Source organism: Patella vulgata, chromosome 8 (assembly GCF_932274485.2).
Source record: "Patella vulgata chromosome 8, xgPatVulg1.2, whole genome shotgun sequence".
Lineage (NCBI taxonomy): Eukaryota > Metazoa > Mollusca > Gastropoda > Patellidae > Patella > Patella vulgata.
This window is the reverse complement of record NC_065886.2, coordinates 30,958,384-30,974,936: the sequence shown is the minus strand read 5'-3', so window position 1 is coordinate 30,974,936 and position 16,553 is coordinate 30,958,384. Positions and strand designations below refer to the sequence as shown.

At 40.8% G+C, this 16,553-nt stretch overlaps 1 protein-coding gene across 1 annotated transcript in view; it reads right to left on the bottom strand.

Moving 5' to 3' along the window:
• Positions 1-16,553, bottom strand: part of LOC126830186 (serine/threonine-protein kinase DCLK1) — a 41,253-nt gene that overhangs the window by 4,099 nt on the left and 20,601 nt on the right. The window contains exons 4-14 of the mRNA XM_050560510.2: positions 12,283-12,396; positions 11,566-11,639; positions 10,869-10,944; positions 9,395-9,491; positions 8,875-8,932; positions 8,394-8,516; positions 7,617-7,763; positions 7,018-7,151; positions 2,411-2,488; positions 1,002-1,098; positions 44-124 (exon numbers count right to left, since the gene is read on the bottom strand). Of these exons, the coding sequence (XP_050416467.1) occupies positions 44-124; positions 1,002-1,098; positions 2,411-2,488; positions 7,018-7,151; positions 7,617-7,763; positions 8,394-8,516; positions 8,875-8,932; positions 9,395-9,491; positions 10,869-10,944; positions 11,566-11,639; positions 12,283-12,396 (1,079 nt within the window). The remainder of the gene's footprint in view (positions 1-43; positions 125-1,001; positions 1,099-2,410; positions 2,489-7,017; positions 7,152-7,616; positions 7,764-8,393; positions 8,517-8,874; positions 8,933-9,394; positions 9,492-10,868; positions 10,945-11,565; positions 11,640-12,282; positions 12,397-16,553) is intronic.

Sequence of the window (16,553 nt, the reverse complement as noted above, 5' to 3'; positions counted from 1 at the left end):
AACGCTCGTCAGGTATATTATGATATAAATATTGTATACTAACCGCTACCCATGGATGAGTGAGCACCTGTTCTGCTGTAAATCTTTGATCAGGATCCACTACTAACATATTTGTTATCAAGTCCTAAAATAACAAAAACATGAATGAAATTGGGTTTAACGTCTTGTTGTTCTGCAGTATATCATTATTGAAACGTCTTAAGGTTTAACCTAAAATAATTCTGAACAATTATTGATTTTAAGTCAACAAAGAGGTCACAATTCATTGAAAAAATAACCGAATCCCACAATAAAATGAAATGAGATGAGGGTTTAACGTCCTACTTTTCTGCACCGGCTGGGCTAACGAAGACGGGTATACCGTATAACTATACGCCATACAGTGGACTATGAGTATGAGCTAAAGTTTGCGTGGACAGAGGTACTAGGGCTTACTCTTCTTTAGAATTCTGTCAAGGGTTCTTTTACTTGCACGCCGTACCACCGACAGTGGGAAACCACACCGGAAAATCCCGACCAACACCTTGATCGAATCCTGAACCACATTTGTCACGAAATAAACTCCATAATTGATTGAACAAGTTGCTTTATATGACCTGTCCATGGACATCTCTCGGCCGATTTGAGCGAGTCCCAAGTTGTGAAATTGCAGATAAACAATGATTTTAATGGAATTATTTAAAAATGCATTATGTACGATATAGATAAAAAGCTGACCGTCCCGCTATAATTGTTCAAAAATAGATTACTTTATTCAGGGCGAAGTTATGGCCGTTTGGAGATATAGCGTAGATCGATTATTATCGTAGCAACGGTACTTGGCAACAAAGACTACTTCCCGAATATCCATTTTTAAATCTCGAACAAATGTCTAATCAATAACTTAGATAACATTTGAAGCCAGAAAAAAGAACTTCAATAGGCAGATTTAGTTCTTACAAAAAAATAATGCAATGTAAATTAGCAGAAGGTATCACTTTCACAAATACATGTATACTTACTTTAGCCGATTCTGATACGTCATCCCAATATGGTTGTTTAAATTCAAATTTTCCTTCTAGAATTTTGTCAAAGAGTTCTTCTTGGTTATCTTTAGCACTTTATAAAATAAAAAATGATAACTGTAAATGCAAGAATGTCGGTTGCCAGGTAAGAACGCCATGAGTCTGATTTCCACCACATAAAATATCCAAATTTATATTTATAATGAACGACACTACTTTTCGCCACCCACCAGAATAATGAACACGGGCATACAGTGTGCAATTAGGGAAATTTTGCGCGGATCGCTGCGTTTTCGCTTACTCTTCCACCGAATTCCAACTGTAATGGGTGCACACCAATGTGTACACGGCACCTCGGTTTTCCTCCCATCCGAACCACTAGACGACATTCCTACATCCTATACCATTGGGGGGATCATGTGGCTAAGTGGGTAAGACGCTGGTTCGCTAGCCTGGAGGTCGGGTGTTCGATCCCTGCATTGGCCGAGAAAGTTCATCCAGATTTTCCGGCGTGGTTTCCCCCTTGTCAGTGATGCAGGACGGAGGGCCTGACAAGGACAGCTGTCTAGTCGTTCGGATGAGACTAAAAACCGAGGTCCCGTGTACATATTGGCGTGCACGTAAAAGATCCCTTGGCAGTTGGAATTCGATATAAGAGTAGGCCGTAGCGCCGGATCCCGGGCAAAATTTCCCTCATAGCACAATGTATGGCGTATGCCTGTCTTCATTAGCCCAGTTTAGGAGCAGAACAGTAGGACGTTAAACCCCATTTCATTTCATTTTCATTTCCTATACCATTGCCAAGCTGGGGAATCCCGACTAACAAGCCATCACGAAGCCTGTCATCAATCATCCGCGTGAAGTGTTTTTTTTTAACACGTAATTCTTGGCAGAGAGTAAATTTTCGTGAAAGTCGAACATTACCACGTTACCCACGTTATCCTTAGAAAAAGGGGTTTGGGGTTTAACGTCTTATTAACTTTAGGGGTTGGGTGGCCGAATGGTTAATGCTTGCACGTTGGATCATGAGGTCTGTCATTGAATCAAGTTGGGTGGTTTTGATCCCCGCTTGTACGTGTCAAGGAGTAGGGTCGCCTGTCCAACCTCGTGGGTTTTCTCCGGGTCCTCCAGTTTCCCCCCACTGCTAAAGACCCCTACCGCAAGCGAATCATTGAAGTAAAATTGAATCATGTTAGTATCTCTTTTATCAACTTTATATTTTGGTCCCTCTCAGATTAACAAATGGTAGTATTTTTATTTTATTTCAATAGTCACACGTTAAAGGCGAAGGTGTAGGTGGAGAAGCTGTCATCTCGGTCCATGCCATTACATTTTGGGCTCTATAACTACACAACCACCGCGAGAACGTGCACATAAACATATTATAAAACTGTATTAGTAGCTACCTGAAAAAAGGCGGGAATCCACATAACAATATATAGGTAATAACACCAGCTGACCAGACGTCAATCTTTAAACCATATCTAGATAAAATAAAGATAAAACATACAATGAAGTTTATGACTACAATAATTATTTGTCGCCTATTCTCCAGTGCCGACGAATATCAGTGAATGTAAGACAGAACAAACAAAAGAACTGGGGTTTAGCGTCCTACTGTTCAGCCCCGACTGGGCTAATGAAAACGGGCATACACCATACAGTGTGCTATGAGGGAAATTTTGCTCGTAAAGCGGCACTACAGTCTACTCTTATATCGTATCGAATTCCAACTGCTAATGGTTATTTTAAGGCCCGTTCCCAGTGGCCGATGGACACAAAACGTATGCAAAAAGGACACAGCGGACGAGCAAACTTTCGGGGGTGGCTCCATCCGTTTTCATCCGCTCCAGAAATGGACAAAATTGACGAAAATTTGTGAAAACAGAACGGAAAAGAACGAACGTGTGAAGTATGTAGCGGATGAAAGCGGATGGAAGTGGATGACAGCTCCGAATGGGTTAGGCAAATTCCAGACATCCTTCAATATACCAGATACATCCCAGATACAAACGCTTTGTCCGTTTTGAAAACCTTATATACGAGATGCATACGCTTACACCCTTTCTATTTCCGTGCTACTAACGATGTATAGACGTTCCATGTACCTTATCTTTCCTCCCTCTTTCCGTTTTCAGCTGGAGCGGATGTGAGCTGCGAGGATGCTCAGAGGATGCAGAGAGGATACAGTGGACGTTTAACGGATGATAACGGACATGGAACGTTTAGTGCTCGTGTATTACGCGCATTTACATCGTACACGGCAGAAAGTTCATCCGTTATAAAAGTTTTGAGCAGCTCAAAACTTTTTGCGCGGATGAAATCAAAGTGAACGGATGCTCGATGGATAGAGCGTATGAAACACGTATGCAATGAGTACACAACGGATGCATGGCGTTTTCAAACGAGGGCACGTTTTTTCCCCGTTTTACATCTTCTTTGCATCCGTAAGCACAGTGGGATCGGGCCTTTACGTGCAAGTCAATGTGTATACGGGACCTCAAGTTTTCGCCCCATCCGAACGACTATACGTTGTCCCTTGCCAGGGCCACTGTTCTGCACCACTGACAAGGGAAAACCACGCCGGAAAATCGAAGAGACGAATGTAAGACACTTTCATTTCTATATGATCAGGCTGTAGGAGTTTAAAGTCCTAATTTTATGCACTGCATGCGGTGTGCTATAAGAGGAATTGTGATCAAACAGCCGCACTGCAACCTACAATTATTTCGATTTTAAATTACCTCTAAATATCGTCCCCTGAGAGGTAAAAGGTCGCAAGTGACAAAACAGGCAAATTTGATATTTTTGCACCAAAACTTTATAAATTGACCCCTCCAGGTTATAACAAACAATGGTGACAATTGCAATGATACAAACTACAATATGGGTAATTAATATTAGGTAGTAAGTGGAAAACTTTACCAAGATGTCACCGGAGAAAGGTAGTAAGTACACTGATGGCAGTGTAACAAGGTCGTAAGTGACATTTAAATATGTGCAGTAGCAACTTCTTTCTGGCAAACTTCTTTCTGGCTTTCCCACAAAAGCCTGTGTACATTTCATTTTGCGATAGTAGTGTTTAAAATTGATCAACCCGCAGTAGACTTTAATCCTTGATTGGGCACATTAAAAAACACAATACAATTTATATGGAAAAAATAATCACTGGTCTGTACACACAGCACGACGTTTCGACAAGTATCCTCTTATCGTTGTCGTTTTGTGCTTGATAACAATAAGGGGATACTTGTCGAAACGTCGTGCTATATGTGTACAAAACAGTGATTGTTTTTTCGATATAAATTGTGTTGTGTTTTTTTTTCACAGTAGACTACACAAAGAACGGGGCTGTAGGGGGGCCTTTTTGCGATACTGCATGTAAGAGACGCTTTTAATACCCCACGTTCGCCGTTTCAATGGACTGTAGTACGGTATGCGTACACACTAGAGCGAATGGGAACTAGAGAGGGATAGAGAGAGGGTTGTGATGCAATGAGACGCCCCTTGAGAGAGAGAGAGAGAGAAGGAGTGATGGGTGGGTGGGGGGTCTGAGAGCGAGAAAGAGAGTAAGAGAGATCCACATTGTAACTTAAAGATAGGGCTATAGAGAGCTAGAGGGGGGGGGGGGGGTAGTTAAAGAGGTGGGCTAGGGACAGAGAACTAGCGGGAGTGAGGGCTAGAGAGAGCGAACTAGAGAGGACGAGGGCTAGATAGAGAGAGGACAAGAGCTAGAGAGCGAGCTTAAGAGTGGAGTAGAGAGAGAGAGAGAGGGGGTGGGGGCTGAGAGCGAGAAAGAGAGATCCACATTGTAACTTAGAGAGAGACAGGGCTATCGAGAGGGAGATGGGGGGGGGGGTAGCTAGAGAGGCGGGCTAGGGACAGAGAGCTAGCGGGAGCGAAGGCTAGAGAGAGCGAACTAGAGAGGACGAGGGCTATAGTGAGAGGACAAGAGCTAGAGAGCGAGCTTAAGAGTAGAGAGAGAGAGATGGGGATTAACGTCCACTTGGTTCAATTTTACTTCAATAATTCGCTTGCGCGTAGTGGTCTTTTATCAGTGGGGAAACCGGAGGACCCGGGGAAAACCCACGAGGTTGGACAGGCAATCATACTCCTTGTTACGTACAACCGGGGAATCGAAATTACGCCAGTTGTTTCAGTGACAGACCTTATGATACAGCGCGCACATGCTAACCGTTCGGCCATCCACCCCCCCCCCCCCCACCCACACACACACACACCCTGAGAAAGATAAGAAACAAGATGGAAAGAGCTAGAGAAAGAGAGAGATGGTGAGAGCTAGAGAGCGTAAGATAGAGAGAGACCTAGAGAGATAGCGACACGGAAAGTGAGAGCTACAGAATGGGCTAGTGAGGGAGGGACTTAAGAGAGTTATCGGTAAGGGGGGGAGGAGCTAGAGGGAGAGAGATAGCTAGAGGGCGAGTGGGGAGGTCAAAAAGCGCTAGAGAGTTGGCTGCCAAGGGATGAGACTTGTCCCTCGAGAAGAGAGAGAGAGAGAAGGGCGGGGGTGGGGCTACAGAGAACAAGCTAAGGGGGGGGGGGGGGGGGGTTAGGGAGTTAGCTCGCAAAAGAAAGATGTGAGGGAGAGCTTGACCTCGAGGGAGAACAAACTAGAGAGAAGGGCGAGAGCTAGAGAGTAAGCTTAGACTATTAGAGAGAGATAGAAAGAGAGAGAATCCACAAGATAAAGAACTAGAGAAAGAGCAAGAAAGATCGGGAGAGAGGGCGTGAGCTAGATAGAAAGCTAGAGCGCGTGAGATAGAGACCTAGGAAGATAGCGAGATAGAAGGCGAGGGCTAGAGATGGAGAGATGGGGCGGGGTCTAAAGAGAACTATCGATATGAGGAGAGCAATCTAGTGGGTGAGGGGCGGAGGGGGTGGGGGGGGTAGAGAGAGATAGTGATAAGCCTGCGATGTGATGATACTATCAATCTACTGTGAGAAGGATAAAAGAGATCGAGAGAGAGAATGAGCTAAAGGCTGAGGGTAGTAGGGAGGGAGCTAGCAAGGGTAGGGAGTAGCGATAGAGAAGGGAGAGCAGAGGGGGGGCACAGCAAGGGAGAGTGGGGACTAGAGCGAGATAACAAGTGGGCGAGATAGAGAGGTGAAGAGAGTGAGATAGAGAGAAGGTTGTACGATACCGTGAGGCTTGACAGGGAGGGTGCGCGCGAGAGCCAGATAAAGGTATCAAGATAGCGTGAGGGATAGAGGGAAGAGGGGCCTGGGGTTAGAGAGGGGTATAACATCCACTGAACACAAACTAGGCCATAATTTTACTTCAATAATTTGCTTGCGCGTAGGGATCTGTATCAATGATAGAAAGTCGGAGAAAACCCAACGAGATTGAGCAGGCTACCATACTGTTAACCATGCCACTTAACTCAATTACAGACCTTAAGATCCAAAGCGTACCCGTAAGACCAATATAACTTCCACCCCATGGCAAAATCACATAAGGTCGTAAACAGCAATAAGTATGTATCTTTGGTTATAGGTAGAGAGTAGAAAGTGGTCGTAAGTGACTTTTCCGAGTTACCACACCTGATAACTGAAAACTTTATATTGTATTTCTAGCTATTCCCAATCATAACATACTGTACAAAATATTAGAAAAAACAATAAATAAACAATTTTACAGGACCATTTTCAAACCTTTAAACTCGATTTTCTCGAAAAGTGAAAAATGTCACTTACGACCTTTTCCCTCTCAGGGGACGTAATGTGTTGTCAAGGCATAAGGTTGTTTTCGTTCCATCCTAACAACTAGAGAACTTTTCCTGGAAAAGCCCTTCGTCAAGGACAAGGTGAATACTCTAGACTGGAAATACCCACGGCACTTACTCAGCAAATACAAGATTTAACCTCTTGGTTAGTAAGCCAGCGTCATGCCACTAAATATTTTATAACCTAGACCGGTTTGAACCCGAGACCTACTGGTTTATAATTATTCTATAAACTATCCCTGATTCAGTTAATATTTATATAAACTAACCCTGATTCAGCTAATATTTCAGGCGCAACATAAGTTGGTGTTCCACAAACTGTATACATGACGTCATCAACAACTGTAGCCAGACCAAAATCACCCAGTTTTAAAGATTTACTGTCGTCACCATGGTCACACACCTAGAAAATATATTACCGTATAATTAGCATGCCCAAATTTGGTAAATAATTATTGAGAGAACTTACCATAAAACTGTAAGTCGGAAAATAATATTGGTCCATTAAAATGTTTGAGTTTGAGGAATCCTAGAATAATGTAGGCTAATCAAGTCAACATTACAGTTCATTTCAATTTAGTAAACAAAGTCATATTCATCTACAAAACGGGGTTTAACGTTCTACTTTCCCGCGTCAACGGGCTAAAGAAGAGGGGTCTACGCCATACAGTGAGCTACGAGGAAAAATGCCCGGACAGTTGCACCACGTACAGCCTACTCTTATATCGAATTCCAACTATCAAGGGTTCTTTTGCGTGCCAGCCCCAAACCACCCCTTCCTGCACCACTGACAGGGGTAAACCACGCAAGAAAACCCTGTCTTGACCACTGAGCCACCGCGGCTCCTTGATGAAAAAATAAAACATACCAGCAAATTCTCTGGTTTAATATCTCTGTGTACGATGTTGAGGGAGTGAAGATATTTAAGGGCACCCGCTAGGTTATATATCATACCACTAGCATCACGTTCTGTATATTTAGTTGATGTAGATATTGCATCAAACAAATCTCCTCCCTAGAAAAAATAAAACAATATTAGTGAGCAGAAATTCGGCCGTGTATCTGTTATCACTCGTCATCGCTTCAGTCAGTTATATAGAGCGCTGACTCGTGTTTTCCCTTGGCGTTCGTCACTTCCGATTCGGGAAACCTGTATTACTCAGCAATGATTTCTGTGTTAAAAGTATATTTGGAATGTGTTTAACCAGCTCTATCACATATGTGATAATGACTGGCACCAATATTGTCCTTAAAACATATTAATATGACTTTCATCATATTCAAATCTTAATCTTCGGACTAAGTCCTTTGAAAACAGTTTCACGTTGCTCTTTTGAGGGTAACTGCCCTGAATCAACGAGGTTCATATCATTAATCAGAAAGGGAGTAAATTGGCTCATAGAGCTTGGATACGGCTAACTCTGAATGTCAGTCGGATAGCTCCACATTCCCCGCGCCCCGCTTCGGTCGCCACAAATATTGACTGACTTGTGTTGATTTAAATTCATTGTATGAAGACATGAAATAGAGTGGGGTTTAACGTCCTATTTTTATGCGCCGACATACGTCATTCAGTGTGCTATGAGGGGACCGTTATCAGGTCCTGCACCAATGGATAAGGGAGACCATCTGTAATAAAACATACCTTTACTAATTCCATCACCATAAAGAGAGAATCTCTGGTATCAAATTCTTCAACCAGTAATATAATATTGGGATGTTTCACTTTACGTAAAATAGACACTTCATTCTCTATCATCTTCTCTTCCTGTATAAAATACAACCATAATCATGTGGAGATAACTTTTTGTGTTAAATAAAAGATGCGATTTAACATTATGCTTTTTTGAATAGACTGGGCTAATGGAGATAGGCCAACGCCATACTGTGTGCTATTATGGGAAATTTTGCCAGGACAACGGCAACACGGCCTACTGTTATTTCGAATTCGAACTGCCAAGGGTTATTTAGATAGATTATGGTTTCTAATAATCCCATAATTTTTGTTTATGTCTATTGAAATCCAAACCCATGGTTTCTAATTCAGTTTTCGTCATCAAGATGTAGGAGCACCTAGTAGTATACATTGGAATATAAAATAAATAATATAATATTGTTTAACTTACCTTTCCTTGACATCTTGTTTTATCAATAATTTTCAGTGCAAATCGTCGGTTGTTAAATCTGAAAATATACAAAATAAATAATACATCACACCATAGCTTAAGGGCGCTGGACTAAAATATTCTGGGTGAAAATCCCGGCAAGAATAATCCTCGTAGACGGACACATCACATCACAAGGAGTAGAAACAGCGACCCCAAATTAAGTGAACCTGTTTATTACTCACCGACACACCATGACTCTGACAACTGATGAACCAGGAATATCTGTCATTAGTAGTAAAAGATAGAACACCTCCAATACAAATTAAGGAGAAAGTGAATAAAATATTAAGATTATACGCTTTCCGCTGAGCTGATACTCACTCTGCGTCGTGGGGTTCGCTCGCCCAACACCGGGATAGAACCCGGGACCTCCCTATTAGCGAGCCAGTACTATAATTACCGGGAATATCTTTCAATAGGAGTAAAAGGCAGAATCCCCCAAGTTATGAAATTTAGGAGAAGATTGACTTATTATTACCTATCAATACATTCTTTAACTACAGCAAAATTTCCCTCTCCTATAACCACGCCCACTTCATATCTTTCTGTTAATTCATCCGGTAGTCTCGTTTTTCCTGTAATATTATAAAATAGGTTATAGGTTAAAGGCAAGAATGGGAATATTATAAAATAGGTTATAGGACACACGACAAGAATGGGAACACACTAAAGTGATCAAGCGCCAGAGCCTTCAAAGCACAGAAACGGTGCATTGAATTCAGAAAAGGTTTATACACGATTACTGTAGTGCGTTATTTCATTTCATCTATACACGATTAATTCACATTTCACAAACTATCAGTAATAGGAAGCTCTAGAATATTGATTTTACAACTACGAGTTCCTGTTTCAACCTAGACAAATTATAAACACGTTCTCAAATAGATTTTTATACAAAGCTAACAATCTACAGCTCGTGTTTTCCCCAAGAAACCATACTTTCATGTACACGAGTAGTTCACGTTTCAACAACTCAAAAAGTTGGTATTTGGGAAATGTCTGATATTGATTTCTGGCTTATGGTAATTATTCCTTTCTAAACGTTGGAACGGGAAATTGTATGAAATGAAATGGTGTTTAACGCCCTTCTGTTCTGCACCTACTGGGCTAAAGTTGGCGGGCATACGCCATACAGTGTGGTATGAGGGGCATTTTCCCAGAACAGTGGCAATACGGCCTACTCTTATTTCGAATTCCAGCTATCATGGCTTCTTTTACGTCCACGTCAATGTGTACACGAGACCTCGGTTTTCTCATCCGAACGACTACCATACGCTGTCCATTGCATTGCCAGAGCTTTCGTCCCACACCACTTTCTCGAACACGGGTCTTTCAGATTAGCGAGCCTACCTTTTACTCACTACAGAAGTTATGTAGTAGTTTTTATTTGGCGACCTTTATAAATGAGTGATCGGTACCCGATTAGTTCACAATTCAACGATTATTAAAACAATACATCGGTGAAAGAACACTGTCTATTATTGATTTTGCATCCAACCATTTCCCTTGTAGAACTTTAACCTTGTTATAGACATGTGAAGACACATAGCCAAATTCAATAATTTCTAAACAAAGTAGAAAATGGAATGAAATACGAGTTTAAGGATTCATTTTTCTGCACAAATGAGCGAATAAAGACAGGCACACCCCATGCAATGTGATGTGAGGGCCCTACTGTCTACTCTTATTTCGAATTCCAACTGCGGAGAGAGAGGGAATGTTGAAGAAAGACGTCTATTTCGGTACCAACATATTGTTCAATTACATTTCAATAATCTGTTTGCGCGTAAGGGGTGGGGGTGGGGGCGGAACCTCCGGAGAGAAACTCCGCGCTTAGTTTGAACAGACGCCCCTACGCCTTATGGAGTACAAGCGGGAAATTGAAACCACGTCCCTTGAATCAATGACAAGCCCCCCTCTGGGTAAACAGGTAGTAAAGATATAAAACTTACCAGCAGATCGTCTGGTTGTTTTAGGTGAATTAGGTAAACTACTACTACCATTACTGGTACCATTACGATACTTGGGCTGTAAAATAATACATTTAATTTAAACAACAGAGTAAATATTACTCTTGCTAATTATTTAACTAGTTAGGTAATAATCTGTGTTGTATCTACGTTGGTGACACACGTCATGGATTTTGGCCCCGTGATTTTTTTCTACCTAATAGGCTCAGTGTTGTCTATTTTTCAGGTGGGTTAGGGATGTTTTAACGCCCGCTTCCACATAAGTAATTTCGTCGACAATCACTTTGGTGCAAACCGACATTAAATTACGGTATTTCACACAAACACGACGATATTTCCATACGGAGAATCAATCTATGGTGAATTCTGGGTTACGATTAGTGTTACCCTCCCCTAACACTTGTGTGTCGAATTTTCGACCTCCCAAACCAACCTGAAAATAGACTTCTGAAATCCTGATAGAGGTCAAATAAGGTATTCTTGTTGCTCAACCCCTTTCAATTTCTGAATAAAATATTGTTTTAGAAAAAACAAAATCCTGACGCCAACCTATGCTTTAATTAGATATATAAATAGTGGTGGTTCTCATGCACGAGATAGTGTATGCTTAATCGTTCTAGAACATCGGATACCACTTCGTAGTTGAAATGACAATTTCTGAGATTCAAGATCTACTTACTGCAGACACAGTTCTGAGTTTTCTGGGAGATTTTGGCGACGATGTCCGAGATCTGTTGGGTGATTCTAAGCCAACTGAAAAAAAATATTTATATGTTATAGGCAAGTGAATCCCAAGTATTATCATATGAGAATATAAAGGGATGAATGTTTAGTTGGTTTTCTATGCTAAACTAGGTATGCTTACCTCTCGCCATTTTTTTTTTTAAACCATATTTTTATTCAGGTTGACTGAATGGGATTGGGGAACAGGCTTAGCCTATGTAAAACCCCTCTCCCTAAACATTAAACATCTATAATGCACTTCAATGAAACGTTAAATCAGTTATTACAGCCTGTTTGACATCTGAACATTATTTTGACTGTTAAAACGAGTAGTAAAATATAAAAGCTTCGTTGTTTTTTTAGACTAACATACGGCTATTTGGTTTTATATCGAAACGAGAAAGAGAGAAAAATGGGGTTTAACGGCCACTCGACACAAACTAGGGTTAGGGTACGTGATTGTTAACCCTAGCCCTTTTACATCTTGTGACCTTCACGAAATCTGCAGGTGGCCATAATAATTATACCTAACGTCCAATATACCCCTTCCCCCGTCATCATCTGCCGGCGGGATGATGTAGAAAAGTAAGACGTTAAACCCCGTCTCCTATTTTTGTTTCGTTTCCAATTTAGCCCAGGGTCCGACTTGAAGAATTATCAGTATATCACTTACCTTCGTGAAGACTTCTAGACGAGGAAGATTTACGTGGAGTTTTTGGTGATCGCAATGTAATTCTCTCCCTTGATTGGCTCAGATTGGCTTTATACCCGCTCACTAATCTTACTTCTACAAAATATGATATATACAAAATATTATATATTCACAATATTATACATACGAAATTTAAACAAAATATTATACATACATACACAATATTATATATACACAATATTCTGATTGGCTGAATTTCATCGGACAATAATAGCCAGCATATTGCGATCCTAAAGCAATTTCAATTGCCCATATTTTTTTTATGAAATTATGAGCAGAAGATGCATATCTATCTGTACCATATCTATCCCTGTCGGTCAATTTTTTTGCAATAGCTGGGGTGCTACTGACAAACAAGTCAGTAAGACCATTATTTTAGTCAAATTGGTAAATAACTGACAATATTGGTTTGTAGTGGCTTACAAATGAATGCAGTGAAAGTTTTAGTTTCTTAATACGATTTGCGTCGTTGTTTTAAGATTAAGACTCGGAGAAAATCATCCATTCTCGGGGAGAAATCATTTATTTTATCTGTAGGCTGAAATCCAATTTGAGCGTCAGATTGAATTAGTCATTATAGTTATTCGAGCTAACCGCCCGTTAGACATGTGGTTTAAAATCTCTCTGAATAATGACGAGAACCATCTCGTCCTCATCCTGAACAAAGCTGTGTCAATCACATGACCGATGCACGCGCAACTTCCACAAACATCTTACAACACCGTGCGCGCGAGGACGTGTTGTTAGGTCAGAACAATCTGACATTAGTAACCACTATTGATTTTTACCTAAGATTTCTAACTGAGATTTTCTTTCTTTTTTCTCTAAAGAGACCTTCAATCTGTAGTTCACTGATTCAGAGAAAATGAAATACCTTTTTTGATTGTCGTAGTATAATATTAATTTGAATTGTGAGCTCCTCTTTAAGGGTGGCGGTTACGTGTTGGGGAGGGGATGGGGTGGCGTGGTAAGTGGCCGAGTTGGGGGGGGGGGGGGGTGAGTGGCCGAGTCGCATAATGTGAGTGCGTTACATCATATTTTTTATCATTGGGTCGAACGGTATGGGTTTGATTATTATCGATAATCGATCTTTCTTTCACTAAAACCACGATCATATTAAAACCAACCTACTCACTCAGCCACTGTGGCTATATGGAAAACAATCGTATCATTGGTTTGTACGTTTCGACAATTTTCTTCTTCTCGCTTTCAAACAAGAATTGTAATTTGACGATATAAAAATTTTAATTTTATATGCTCATAACATTATTTAATTAAATTATCACAATGATCGAGTTAGATATTATAATGCATTTGAAGCTGATAACAATAACACTGCCATTAGATATGGAAGCTATCAATTTATTATATAAAAGTTTAATCACGAGAAGACAATACCACAGAGACTAATGTAGTAATGATATCATTATAAACTTGATGATGTAATCAAGATCATGAGCATGTGATCAGTTTATCTGACATACATCTAGTACCTTTGTGACATGCATTAAATACAGTGGTGCCAGCACAGTGGTGTCTCTTCTCTCATTTGTGACCGGAATCAGCCGTTTATGACCGCAACTTGACGAAGCCCGCCGGTAATTAAGGTGTTGTTCTAGATGGGTTATAACTTGTTTCTAGTGTAACAGGATGCCCCTGTCGGGAATTGAACACCGCGACCCCATGCACGGAATCCAGTAGTCAACACAGCGCAGCAGTCTAAGCGTTTCCAGATATACCACCACACAGCCCACATATTTACATCCCTACTACGTCAGCAAGAAGCCCCAACTTCTAAAGTCTAAGTGGAAGATGTGCATATAACAGTTTGTGTATGTGTGTGAATGAAATTACGTTGCCTGTGAGTGACCGAAGGGTACACATATAGACACAAGGACAATAGGATGTCCATCTTGTTTATTATGAAGCGTATAGCGACAAATTCCCATTGATGGAAATCAGCTGAAGAACTGTTTTGGACTATCCAAGAAGTTTGTTTCAACGTAACCCCGACTCAAAGCGATCACCAGGTTATGGCGACTGGGTGTTAAATGGACACAGCTCACCAAATATTCCTACGCCGTCCCTTTTCCCCGGCTATTTTTGTTGAAGAAAATGGTTTGAAAATACATTTTTTGTCAGGTTTTGGTGAATATTCGTGATTTTGAGGCGGAAAGATACCAGAGTTGAGAGCTTGGTTAGGTTGAAATGTAGGGCGGAAAATTGCAATTTTTGGGGGGTCTTTACTTCCAGTTTGTGTATTTCAAGTTTTCCATGGTGTACCTCATACGTGCTTTTGAGCAAGATGTTGCCACATGTTGCTCCATCTGTGGTAGAAAGCGTTGTTACCCAGCGAAAACTTGGGGAAAAGTTAGAGTCGGTCTAAGAGACGAGAATTAACATTGGGAAAATCATTAGTGATCTGTGGCCAAACGAGGCTTGGTGGATGCGGATCAGGGGTAATAACCCAGGCAGTAAAAATAATGAGCATGTAGTTAATCATTGTCTCATCTGTTCGCCATCTTGAAGACGTAATTACTAGTGAGAATTACCGGAAATTATAGAATTAACTCCGCATCATAAACATTCAAATTATTAGATGACGTCATCTTAGCTGCTCCGGGGATTTGAATCTGTCAAATCACTGCTTTTTCATGAAACAACGCGACTTTATACGGCCACAGCACACCATTATTAATTTCCCCATTGACTCTAATTTTAACTCTCGTCTCTTTGACTGGCTCTAATATTTTCCCAAATTTTCGTGGGGTTGGACAATTTCTACCACAGATGGGGAGTCATGTGGCAATCTCTTGCTCTAAAGCATGCACGGGGATTCACCATAAAATACTCGAGACACGCAAACTGGAAGTAGCATACAAATAAACATGCAACTGTCCGCCCTACATTTCGGTGTAACCAACCTCTAAACTCACCGAAACCTGACATATATTCAAACCCCTTTCTTCGATTCAACACCTAAATGTCAACAAAATTCGCAATGCAAGAGGCAGCAGGGTGGGGGGAGAGGGAGAGAGAGAGAGAGAGAGAGAGAGAGAGAGAGAGAGAAAATGAATTTTGCACTATAATGAATTAATGGGGCCAGCTGTGTCCATACGACCCAATAATTATAATGGTACAGTTTATCTTAACATGACCGGACCTCTTCGATTTAGGACAAAAATAAAAAAAAATCCATTTTATTGGATTCTAGACCTTGATTTGGTTTGTAGCATTTCCTAAATATAGAAGCACTGCGTGGCTGCCTGCGAGTTTCCTCAAGTTGCGGTGATGAACAATTGATTCCGGTCACAAATCAACTGTCCAAGAAGATATAATCTGTAAGTGGAATTTGATGATTGGGCAACACATTTTTTATGGGAAACAATTACTAGTTTATTCTAAAAGCACGACGTTTCGACAAGTATCACCTTATCGTTATCAGCCACAATTGTTTCTCAAAGAAAAGAAAAGAACGCAAGCGGCTATTAGACCCCGTGTTGTGTTATTGTATTACATGTCGGAAAGGCAAGGATACTTTTATTTTCCAGCGCCGAACAAATTTAAGGGAGGGATACATTTTATATGGTCTCCTTGCGTTCTACTACCGCGGTTTTGTTTCCGGAGCATAAACAGCAACCTTTTATTTTGGTTGGGATATCAAACGCATGGGATGCAGATGATTGGGTCTTCTTTTTCCTAAAGACACAATTTGCGTATTAATTCTATGATATTAGGCCTCGAATTATGACCGAATAACTAGCTAAAAAATAATGTTATACTAATAGCAATACAACTGCCTGGGGCCAGATCCTTAATTCAAAACAACGAAATATTCCATAAAAACACGTCCTCCAAATTCTCCAATTACAAAAATAATGAGATTACATCATCTTTGATAGAAGCGACCTCTAGGGAAGACAATGGCGACAGAAGGTACCCGAGACATGGAATCAGTTCAAGACGCCGGGGAGTTTCTAATTTTCTATCCCAATCAGGACATGTATTCCAATCAAGAACTATAATTTGGTATGCATAACACGTTCTGATAATTGAATTTGAAGTCTTGTGACATGGCTAGTTCGTGAGGCTTAACGTCCGCTTCTGTCTAGGGTTATATCGTAGACAAATGTTTCCTAGGAAACTTGCAGAAAGAGCCATTTCCATGATTAAAGGCGTAATCGTGCCTCTTGTTACGCCATTATCTTAAAAGGGAAGGAATCCTAAAGACG